The sequence below is a fragment of the Fukomys damarensis genome, unplaced genomic scaffold, assembly GCF_012274545.1.
Source record: "Fukomys damarensis isolate Sample0158 unplaced genomic scaffold, DMR_v1.0_HiC HiC_scaffold_17, whole genome shotgun sequence".
Classification (NCBI taxonomy): Eukaryota; Metazoa; Chordata; class Mammalia; order Rodentia; family Bathyergidae; genus Fukomys; species Fukomys damarensis.
Genome location: NW_022900929.1, coordinates 17,748,554 through 17,759,373, shown reverse-complemented (window position 1 = coordinate 17,759,373; position 10,820 = coordinate 17,748,554). Strand labels below are relative to the sequence as shown.

Genomic DNA, 10,820 nt, shown 5'->3' with positions numbered 1-10,820 from the left:
CAGCCCGCCCGATGTACGTACGCTTCGCTTTGCGGAGGGTTCCCGCGCCGAGCAGGGGGCGGGTCGCCCGAGGGGCCGCTTCCTCCTCCCCTGCTCCCGCCGCTCAGAGGGGAGTCGCCAGGAGGGCTCGGTTGTCTGTGTCCACCTGGCCCTAGAAGCAAGGTGAGGGAGGCCTACAGGCTTGAGCCACCCTCGAGTTTGGCAAACGGAAGGCCAGAGAGGGGCTATCCACGAGGACGCTTGGTTGGGTACAGAGCTGGGAAGGGACAAAGGTCGTCTCTTGCCTCCCCCCCAACCCCGCGGGCACATTAGGGGGAGCTGGACGTGGACATCGGTGGGAGTCGCAGTCAGCAACTGGAGTGGAAAGATAGGAGCTCCCTTGGGCGCCCCTGGGCCCTAAGCCTCCTCTCCCCACCAAGTCCTTGCTCCTTCTCTGACGCCCTCCCCTCTCCACCCTCCTATTGGCCCCTCCCCCTTCCCAGGTCCCCGCCCCCATCTCAGTCCCCGCGGTGCCGAAGAGCTCTTTCTAAAGTTCTTGCTCCCCAGAGAATCTGTCCTGTCCCGGGCGGGCCCTGCCCTCACTTGGACAGATGTCTCAGCCCTGGCGCTCCACTTCCCACGGCCTGTCCCTCCGAGGGGACCGCTGTGTGTCCACTCACCCACACCGTTCCCAAAACTGCCCCCACCCATCCTCCAGGAGGGAGTCACCTCCAATGCTAAGGCACGTGGTGACCAAGAGCTGGCGAGGAAGGAGGCTTCTCAGCCTTTCCCCGGGCTGATGGTCGCCGGGTGGGGATTCAGAGCTCGCAGACCTCTTCTGTCTGCTGATCACAGGGTGCAGGATTGAGACCCCTCAGAGGGGGCGCTGCAGAGCTGGCAGGGGCACTGGGTGGGCATAGGGACTTGGGGTGGGGAGGCTGGCAGGTTCATCCCCAGGCCTCCAAATTGTCCCCAGCCAAGAGGAAAGAGCCGCCCCTCCCAGAATTTAGGTCGCAGCAGTGGACATGTACATGCTGGTCAGTTTCATTTTGATTTTTGGCTGTTTCCTTTCACTCCCTTTCTTTTCTCAAATATCCTTGTTCCCATGGCCTCAGAGAGGAAAGTCAAGGGCAGCTGACAAAAGGTTCTTGGTCTCAAAGTTAATCTTAATTGGAGGACATTACCCACTTAGAAAGGGTGCCTGCCCCCGGGGTGGCTCCTGGCTCCAGGGACAATGGCTGGGCCACAGGGGAGGACCGTGCTGATGTCTGGGGTCTGTCTTGGGTGTAGGAGAGAGCACACAGGATAGCTGAGGGCAGCCATGGCAGGAGCTGGCACCACAGGCTCTGATGGGCAAGCCCAGAAGAGAGCATGGCGACACCCACTCACCCGGGTACAAAGCCCTGAGGTCACAGAAGCCCGAACACCTCTAGAGCACCCCATCGATCTCCTGGGGCCTCCAGAGACAGAAACGCAGGTTCTCTTAGCCAGGGTGGAGAGTAAGTCCCTTCCCAGACCCTGGGTTTGAGCAACTCTCTCGCTGGATGATCTGCCCTTTCCAGGACACTGCCCTTGCTTGGACAGTTGTCTCAAAACTACTCTCGAAACAAGGGGCTTGCACATGTGGGGACAAAGACCACAGCATCTAGACAGATGTTCCTTCAGTGAGTCTGTGGGCCAGAGGACCTAGCCTCCAGCCTCCCAAAACGGGACCCTGCTGTGATGTGGCCCTGGGAGTTTTCCAAGAAATAGCACTCTGTTTGTTACTTCTTTCTCCAGGCCTGAGCTCTACATATCCCTAACCCTTCTGCCCTGGGAGGTCTGTGACCTTGAACATCCGGGTCTCTAACCTGCACCCTGCCCCCTCTTTGCCTGAAAGACATTCAGAGAAGTTAAATAAGGCCAGAGAGGTGAAATGGGAGACCTGGGTATCACTGATTTTTGCAAGTGATAAATAGTGTCTTTGGGAAAAAAATACTGGGGGTGGTATTCTTGGACGCTACCTTTTAAGAGAAAAAAAAAGAGAAACAAAGAGGGAAAAAAAAGAAAAAAAAAAAGAAAAGCTCAACATTTTTAACCCCGTCTATGTTTTTGTTTGTTTTTTAGCCTCCCATTTGAAACGTGGTAATATTGTGATTCCATTTCTTGTTTAGCCGGCAAGGGAAGAGGGTGGGGAAGTTTGTGTCATTTTTTTTTCCTGTTACTTTGTTTTTGTTTGTATTTCTTTTCCCTTTCTTAATTTTTTTTTTCCTTTTGTAATGTACAGAAACGCAAACTATCTTTCTGGGGTTTTTTTCTATCTTCTGTGTTATTCTAGAATTTTGCTTTCGTGTGTTACTGTGGGAAAGTTTCTTCCTATCGCAGAGATGGGTTTTGAATTTCAAGTGAACATTAATCATATCCATATCTCTCTATACTTACTTTTTTCCCCCTGTGTAATCAGAATTTAAAAGGGAAGATGACTTTAAACAGAAATGGCACCCACAACAAAAACTCCTGCCAAATCAGCAGGGCAGTCACTGGAATGGCCCCAACTTTTAAATTAACCAAATTGGTGCTTGCTATGAAGTCTCACTATAAAGAACTTTGGCAAGGAGTTGGGAACCTCAGGGGACGATGGTTGAGCCACTTGTCCTGCATAAACCCAGGGAGCTTTCTGGGTCTTGCCGTGGTTCCTTAATCGGTTTAGTATAACATGGTTGAGCATGGTGGGGACAGGGACAGGGACAGCCTGCTCAGCCCCTTCATATTGTCCCCAACTCCGGGAACAGAAGTCTAAAGGTACCTGAGAAGGTTAACCCTGCTTCTAACCCAGATACTCTAGGTGAGAGAAAAAACCCATCCCAGCCTTGAGTCAGGCCCCAAAAAAATTCTAAAATGAACTCCAAAGGGTTCTGTTGCTTATGGAAGCAAGAACTACAGTTCAGAGAGGGCAAGTGACTGGGTCAAGGTCACACAGCTTTTCAGAGGTAGATCAAAAGCAGACCCCAGGGCTGGGAAGCTCAGTGGTGCCGTGGCTGCTTGGCAGGCACGAGACCCTGAGTTCAATCCCCGATAGAGGGGGGAAAAAATAGACCCCAGCCCTTTGACCTCAAGACCCTCTGTGGAGAGCTGGCAAATGAAAACACATTTCAGGAGCTTTAAGCAGGGGGTTGAGGATTTAGGAGGAAGAGAATGCTGGTCTCACTCCTGCTTTCCACCTGTGCATGCTTCCAGCTCTCTCGGCTCCCTGGATCGGGGCCTGCCCACACTGAGAGATGGGGTATAGGAACCCCTTCTGTGCCTCAGTAACACAGGGAACCCTGAGCCCTCAAAGCTCACAGACAGGGAAAAGAACAGTGAGACACAGACAAGGAAGGGAACTGCTCAAGACCAGTATGAAAGAATAGAATGCTGAGTGGGTCTGCACATGGTGGCGCTCACCTGTAATCATAGCTACTGGGGAGGCTGAGGCAGGAGAATCTTCAAGTTAGAGCCCAGCCAGCAACTTAGTGAGTCCCCTGTCTCAAAATAATAAAACAGGGCCAGGGATATTGCTCAGTGGTGCTGCAGCCTGCCTCTCAAGTGCAAAATCCTGAGTTCAATCCCAGGTACCAAATAATGATGATGATGATGATGGCCAGGTGTATAGTTGAGTGTGAGACCCTGGGTTCAATCCCCAGTAATGAAAAGAAAAAAAGGGAGGGGGCGCTGATCAGGGGATCATGGGACAGGTCCCTCCATCCAGTACCACTCAAAACCTTTGCTGGCCTCCCTGCGGCCCGTGAGCACAAACATGTGTGAGTCTTGCCCCGGAATGCAGAGTTTGCCCTCACAGAAGAAGGGTCACCCACCCATCCTCCACCAGTCCCTCGGATCACAAGTGTCAGGAGAGAACAGGGTGTGTCACTTGGTGATAGAGCTCTTGCTGATGGTGGCAGAGAAGGCTCATGAGCAGACCTCCGGGCTGTCTGTGGCCCATAAGTCATCACACAATGGGTGGGCACCCTGGGTGACCTGGGGAAGAGGTGCTGTGGCCCTCCCTGATCTGCCACCAGGCCTCCCACTCCTCCTCCAGGAAGAAGAAGTGGCCACAGCTGCAGCATGGCAGTTACAGCAGGAGGGGGCAGCTTGGCATTTTTCCCAGGATGCTCCCCTGTTTCCCAGGGCAAAGCTAGAGGGCAAAACAGATTCATTATAACCAGGCATGGTAGTGCATGCCTATAATTCCAAGGACTATGAGAGGCTGAGGCAGGAGGGTGGCAAATTGGAGCCTGGCCTGGGCAACTTAGCAAGACCCTGTCCCCAAATAAAAATAAAGAGTAGGGGGCTGAAGACGGGGCTCAGCATGAAGGCCCTGGGTTCAATCCCCAGTACCAAAAAGAAAAAGGAAAGTAAAGCATTTTGCTCAAATCCTATGGGAAAGGGAGGAGTGGGGTTGACTTGAGGCAGCAGCCACACTCCAAACTGAACTGGTGGTTGTCTTCCCCTTTAAATGCGATTCCCCTCCCGGCCCATCTGTCCACTCCGATTGGCCTTGTTTAAACAGCTTTTCTCTCCTTTCCTGTGTGGGTCCACTCGTCTGTCTCGTTGCCTCTCCCCGCTCCCCTGCCCTCTCTCCCCCTTTCTCTCTGTCACTGTCTCTCTGCATTTCTCTCCCTGACATGGGCCTCTCCCCATGCTGCCAGCCTCTCTTTCCCCACCTGTGGTTCTGCCTCCATCCGCTGCTTCCTGCATGCCCTCTGGAGGGTTTCTGTTGTGTTAAAAGTGATAATAATAAGGAAAGCTTGGCTTATTGGAGCCTGCGGTTAAAATTTAAAAAAAAAAAAAAAATGAAAAAGCGAACAAAGCTGGCTGGGCAAGAGCTCCCTCCCATCCCCGAGGTCAAAGCCATGCTTCGCCCTGGCTGCCCATCCACCAGCGGCTAGGAGGCCCCACCCTGCCTTCCCAATGCGGAGACTTCTTTTCTTTTTTATTATCGCATTCCTGTCCCTGACCGCTGAGAAGGTAGGTATCCCAGCTCCCCTGTGCGCTTGCTCCCATCTCAGACAAGCCCCACCACTCTGCTTGGTTTGAATGTGGTTTTCTTTCTCTCTCTTTCTCCCAGCCTCTCTCTGGCTGGTGCACCTCTTCCTCCTCCCTTTTCTTTATTTCTTTTTAGTGATGGCTCATTTGTATCTCTGCCCTTTCTCCAAAATGAGCTACGAAGCTGTGTTTCCCGGTTTGTCCTTTGGTTTTCTCCACTCCATCCCCTCCCCACCGCCCACAACTTTTCTGGTTCATCTTCCCGCCTTGCCTCTCCTTCTCCAGCCCCAAGTCCCCCTCACTGCTCCTCTTTGTCATTTTGTTCATTTCTCTATGGTTTCGCATCCCAGACTTGTGTCCCTCCTGAACGGTATGCCGCGGTTGAGCCGATTTGATTTCTGTGGTCTGGAATAAGCTGCTAAGCCCCCCACCCTCATCCTTGCCAGCCCTGGGCTTTAGTCACCCCCTGGGCCCCCAGGGCCCAGCTGGGCAGTAGGACGGAGCTCAGATGTGGGCCCTGCAGGGATCTGGGCACCAAATGGGACCAGGACTGAGCCCAACAGTTCCATCTTTGGGGAAGGGTAGTAAGGGGAGCATCGGGGAGTGAGAAGACCAAGAGCAGGTGCTGGACTTTGAGGGTACCTGGCAAAGTCTCTGCAGGGTAGAGTTACTCTTTCTTCCCTGCCCCTTACCTGGGCCACTACCCAACACAGACGGGGGCTGCTACAGGCACTAGCATCCTCCTGTCTTCTGAATTTAACCAGTTTAATGGTGGCACTGGTGCAGGAGAATCCAGAAGGGACAGTTAGGAGGGTCCAGGGTCCCCCAGCGTACTGAGGAAGAACCAGGTTTAGGCCCTAAGAATTCTGACTCCCAGCCCAGTGCTACTCTGACCACAGTGAGGGTACTGGAGTCAGAGGTAGACCCTTGGGGACCCCACGTCCCCATCCCTGCCCTGTTAACTATATCCTGTCCCACTGAGGAACAGCTACAGAGAGGTGGCATCTCTGTGGGCCTCTATCTTCAGCTTTGCTAACCGGGCAGGTGCTGGGAGCTGAACCATCCCCAAGTCCTGGTTGTGCTGGGAGAGAGACAGAAAGTTGTTCATCGGAGAGGGAGAAGTTCTCCTAGGCTATGGGGCCAGTGTCCCAGCCTGAGGGTGGTCTGAGAGGACCCCGGACCACACAGAGGGGATCGCAAACACTGAGTGACAGAGATGTGTAGGTGTCTGAGCCCTGGGGGAAGCAAGGCCAAAGCCTCCCAGATGCTTTCTCTTCCTTGTCCTTGTTAAGAACACCATTCCTTTCCACATTCTTCCATTGACTTCCCCTTTGACCCTCAAATTTTTTCTTACATGAGCCAAAGGAAAAAACATGAACTAGCAGGTGGTACCAGCGAGCTGAGGGACTCCTGGGAGCAGGCCGCAGAGGGAGGCGAAGTCGCTCATTCTTCACTCACACATTCATTCATTCACAAGCCGGGTATGGTGGCGCACACCTGTAATCCCAGCATTCGGGAGGCTGAGGCAGGAGGATCGCTGTGAGTTCAAGACCAGCCTGGGCCACATAGTGAGTTCCAGGTCCGTCTCAACTACATAGTGAGACCCTGTCTCAAAAAACAAAACAAACAAACAAACAAACATTCACACATACACTAGGCAAAGTTGCTGAGCCCCTTCTGAGTGCCCTGACCTGGGTTCATGGCCCCAACACCCTGGCTGAAGGACTCACAAAGATCCGTTCAGAGTGATGAGGGGGGGCAGGAAGGGGGCGACTCCTGCTGGTGGCAGCAGCCCAGCTCCAGCATGGTGGGGGCTCAGATTCCAAGCAGAAGGAAGGGATGAGGTGCTGGGGGCAGGGGGAGGTTATGGAAGAATGAATTGGACTCAGCCCAGAGGTCAGAAGAGGCTTCCAGGGAGGCAAGCAGGAACTTAGGGGAGCGAGGAGACCACAGGCACCAGCCAGGCTGGGTGGGAAGCTTGGGATCCGGGAAAGAGGAGCTAGAGTCACAAAGGGCAGGCTCCCTGGAAGCGACAGTGGGAGGCCTCTGGCCACCACAGTTCTGCCCAGCTATGGATCCCGGTGTCTGACCTCCAATCTTCTTTCAATCCTGGAAAGAGTAGGACCCAGCCAAGCTGAAGATGAAGCTTAGCCTCTGGCAGGATTATGGTGACCCTTTTCTTGAGAACTTTTGGAGACGTGAGGGGAGCACATGAGGTTGGCCCTGGGAGTCTTCCTCCAGGGAAGGTTCTGTCTGCCACTCTGCCCAGTGGCACCTTCCTCCCATCCTCTGCCATCCTGAGCCTCGGGCAACACTCTCAGGGTGCCCCAGGCCTCCCTGCACTGCTCTGACCCTATTCGTCTGTGAGGGCACATGCCTCCGAATTTGTTTACAAGCCAACCCAGCAAAGACTCCAGTTGTCCCCAACTGAGGCCCCCAGAGTTAGGTCACTTCTGTAAGGTATAGTAAACTTGAATCACCTTGAACCCAGGCTGTTCCACTTTGCCAATTATTGTCACAGTGGGTGAGGGCAGGCTAGATGGCAAGAGGGAAGCTGGGGAGAAACTTGAACTACAAGACAAAAGACCAGGCAGGAAGAAGCCAGCCCAGGGCAAGGATCTGGCCCAGCAGGGTCTTGGACCTCAATGCCTGAGAACAGTACTATTTTGGTGTCTGCAGCCATTCACCCAGACCTTTCCTTTCCTGAAACTGTACCCTGCTCCCAGCCCAAGATAGTACGAAGTCAACAGGGCTCTGTGTGTCTGTGGGAAGGAACACCAGGGCTCTGGTCTTCCTACCCCTACTGCTGGCCCCTCCCTGAGTCAGAGGTTACTGGCTCAGCCAGGCAGTCGGGCACGTGTGTAATTTCAGCTATTCAAGAGGCTGAGGCAGGAGTATCTTGAGTTCTAGGCTGGCCTGGTCCACTTAGAGAGACCATGCCTCAAAGTAAAGTAAAAATGAATGTGGAGGTACAGCTCCACGGTACAGTTCTTCCTTAACATGCCAGGGGCTGGGTTCAATTTCCAGGACCAATAACAGTAATAGTAATGATGAAGTTGGATTGGAACCGTGGCCCGCATCTGGGTCCTAATTCTTAAGAGTGGTACTCTGCCTGCTCACCGTGCTGCTTCCCCTAAGCAGAGTAGCAAGCAGACTTCTTAGGGCCAGGGGTTTACCTCAGTGTCACCACACCTGCCCCGCAAGCACAAGGTCCTGAGTTTGATCCCCGATACGAGGTGGTTTTAAAAGGAGGGGTCCTGTGCCCACTTGTTGATACTGTGCACTGGGTCCCAAGCCCTCACCTGATAACTGGTTTTTGGTTTTTTGTTTTTTGGGGTTTTTTTTTTTTGGCATTCTGATCACATAAGACTGAAACTGCAAATATGAGGATCCCAGAGAATCTCCCTCGTGTGCCTCCTCCTAAGGAGAACCTAGGGCTGGGTCTTAGAAGCAGAGAGGCACTGGCCAGAGACAGCTAAGGTGTCTCCTATCAAGAATGAAACTGCCAGACTGGGAATTTAGCTCAGTGGTGCGGCCGCCTGCCTTGCAAGCGCCAAGTCCTGAGTTCAATCCCCGGGACCAAAATCAAAACAAGAATGAAACTGCCATCCCAGAGGGACCACAGCTGATTACCCATCCTTTAGCTCCTGGCATAGGGTGAGGGGTGAGCTGGGGAGCAGGAATGGCAAGACTGCTCAGAGGACACCAATCCACCAGGGTGGTTACATTCACCCTGCCCACTTCTGCCTGCCTCTGCCACAGTTAAAAGCACAGGGGTCTCCTGGGAGAAGTCTTCATTGCCCCATTGGCTTTGGATAGTGGCTCCCACTAGCTATGGCTGGCACTCATTGGCTGCTTCAGCCACCAATCACAAGCCAGATGTGCTTTTCCACCAGTAGGGCTCACCTGGACTCTACATTACTGCCTAGGCTCTAATTGGGTTTGGGAGGTCTGGGCACAATTTGCCCCACTGAAGTACCCAGGGCACACCAAAGGCACAGTGCTTCTCCCATTTCTGGCAGGAAGAGGTTGGGCTAAACCCCAGCCAGCTTCTTCTAAGACTCCCTGGTTGGCCCTGGCCCTTGTGAGGGCCATTCTTTCTTCCTCAGCAAACAGTATTGAGGTCTTACTAGATATCAGGCTTCATGCTAAAGCCGGGCAAGTGGTGCACACCTGTAATTCTAGCTGCTTGGGAGGCTGAGGCAGGAGGATCATGAATTTGAGGTCAGTCTAAACAACATAGCAAGACTCCATCTCAAAGAAAAACAAAAAAGTTCTATCCTAAACTGAGGTTATAGAGCCGAATCAGATACCAGATCTGCCCTGGAGATGATCTAAGTCAAGTTGTTGGTGACAGGGGAGGTGGGGGGATAGAACTGAAACAGATGAATGTCATCCTCTTACCAGATGGGGGTCCAAAGACAGGAGGAAGGGTCAGTTCCGTGCAGGAAGTGGGAAGGGGAGGGTGATCAGGGAGCATGCAGAGAATCCTGGAATATTTGCCTCAGAAGAGACAGCAGGAAGCAAAAGCCAACCCACTCTTTATGGATGGGGAAACTGAGGCCCCACACTGGGAAGTGACTTGGGCAGGGTCCCTTGGTGAGGTAGTGGCAGGGCCCTTTGGATGGTACCATGTGCCCTTTCTGGTTTTCAGTATCGTGATCCCTGTGTCCTAACTCCACTTTTGGAGGAAAAAAAAAATTGGCATCTTTATCCAGCAGTCAGCCAAGAGGTACTGGCTCAGGCTCCAGGAGCCAGGCTCTGCTGATCCTCCCAAGGCAGAGGCGAGGCAGTGAGGCCTAGAATGGGGTGGTTGCGTTTTTCTCTCTCTCTCTCTATCTCTCTTGCATTTTTGTGAATCTAATGATGAACTTATGCTACCACACTTTTCCCTTCTCTTACACACCTTACCTACTAAAGGAGGAAGTGCCACTTTATTGGTAAGTGGACGTTAACCAAGAGGGACTTAAAAAAAAATCAGAACTTTAAAAAAAAGAAAAAAAAAAAGAAAAAGAAAAGAGAGAAACAGAAAGACAGTCGGGTGCTACTGACAGCTCCAGAGCTCTCTGCAGGGCCGCAGAACAAAGAAAGAAAAATATTTACAGAAAAAAAATGTCAGGTTTCCCAGAAGATCATTGTTTTTGATTTTGGTATCTAATGACATTTGTGGATTTTGGTTTTTGTTTTTTTTTTCTTTCTGTTTTTTCCTCCCTTTCTTCGGTTCAGTTTTGAGTTCAGTTATCCCGCCCCGCCCCACCCCCATCTGTGTGCCGTGTGACCCCTCCATCCCCTCTGCCTACCCCCTTGCGCTGGGGGGCCTGGTGGGCTGGCCCTGGCCCGGCCTCCCGGTGCCGCCCTCTCTCTTCTCTCTGCCGGGAATCGTCCATCCCACGCGGGGGGGGCAATGCCAGCCCCGGTGCCCGTCCTGGAGCCCCCCTCCCCTGCGGCTCCCACCCCACCGCTCCGTCCCTCTTGTGTTTTGCATGCCGAGAACCTTTTGCATGAGCTGCACTGTTGAGGCCAGAAAGTGAACACTCAGGAGAGGCAGAGGCAGGGCAGGCGCGGGGAACAGTGTGCGCTCCTCTCTGCTTCTCTTCTCCCTGGCGCTGTCCTTGCCTCTCCTCTCTGCGTCTCCTCGTCTTCTCCGTGTCTCGACCTCTCTCCATCGCCACTTCTCTGCGCTGTTTTCCCGGCCCATCCCTGCCCGTCTCTGTTTCTCTCCGCCCCTCCGTGCCCTCTCTGCCTCTCTCCCCGTCAGAAGCCCAGCTCGCCTTCGCCCAGAGCCCGCGACAAGGCAGCGGCCGCTGCACCCACGCCGCCCACGCGGGGCAAGGACA

General features: G+C 53.3%; 1 protein-coding gene across 1 annotated transcript in view; it reads left to right on the top strand.

Annotated features, from left to right (window-relative positions):
- Positions 1 to 10,820, top strand: part of Srrm3 (serine/arginine repetitive matrix 3) — a gene marked incomplete at its 5' end in the record, with an annotated part of 34,976 nt that overhangs the window by 18,680 nt on the left and 5,476 nt on the right. Inside the window, 3 exons of the mRNA XM_019206729.2 lie at positions 4 to 162; positions 4,800 to 4,965; positions 10,742 to 10,819. Of these exons, the coding sequence (XP_019062274.1) occupies positions 4 to 162; positions 4,800 to 4,965; positions 10,742 to 10,819 (403 nt within the window). The remainder of the gene's footprint in view (positions 1 to 3; positions 163 to 4,799; positions 4,966 to 10,741; position 10,820) is intronic.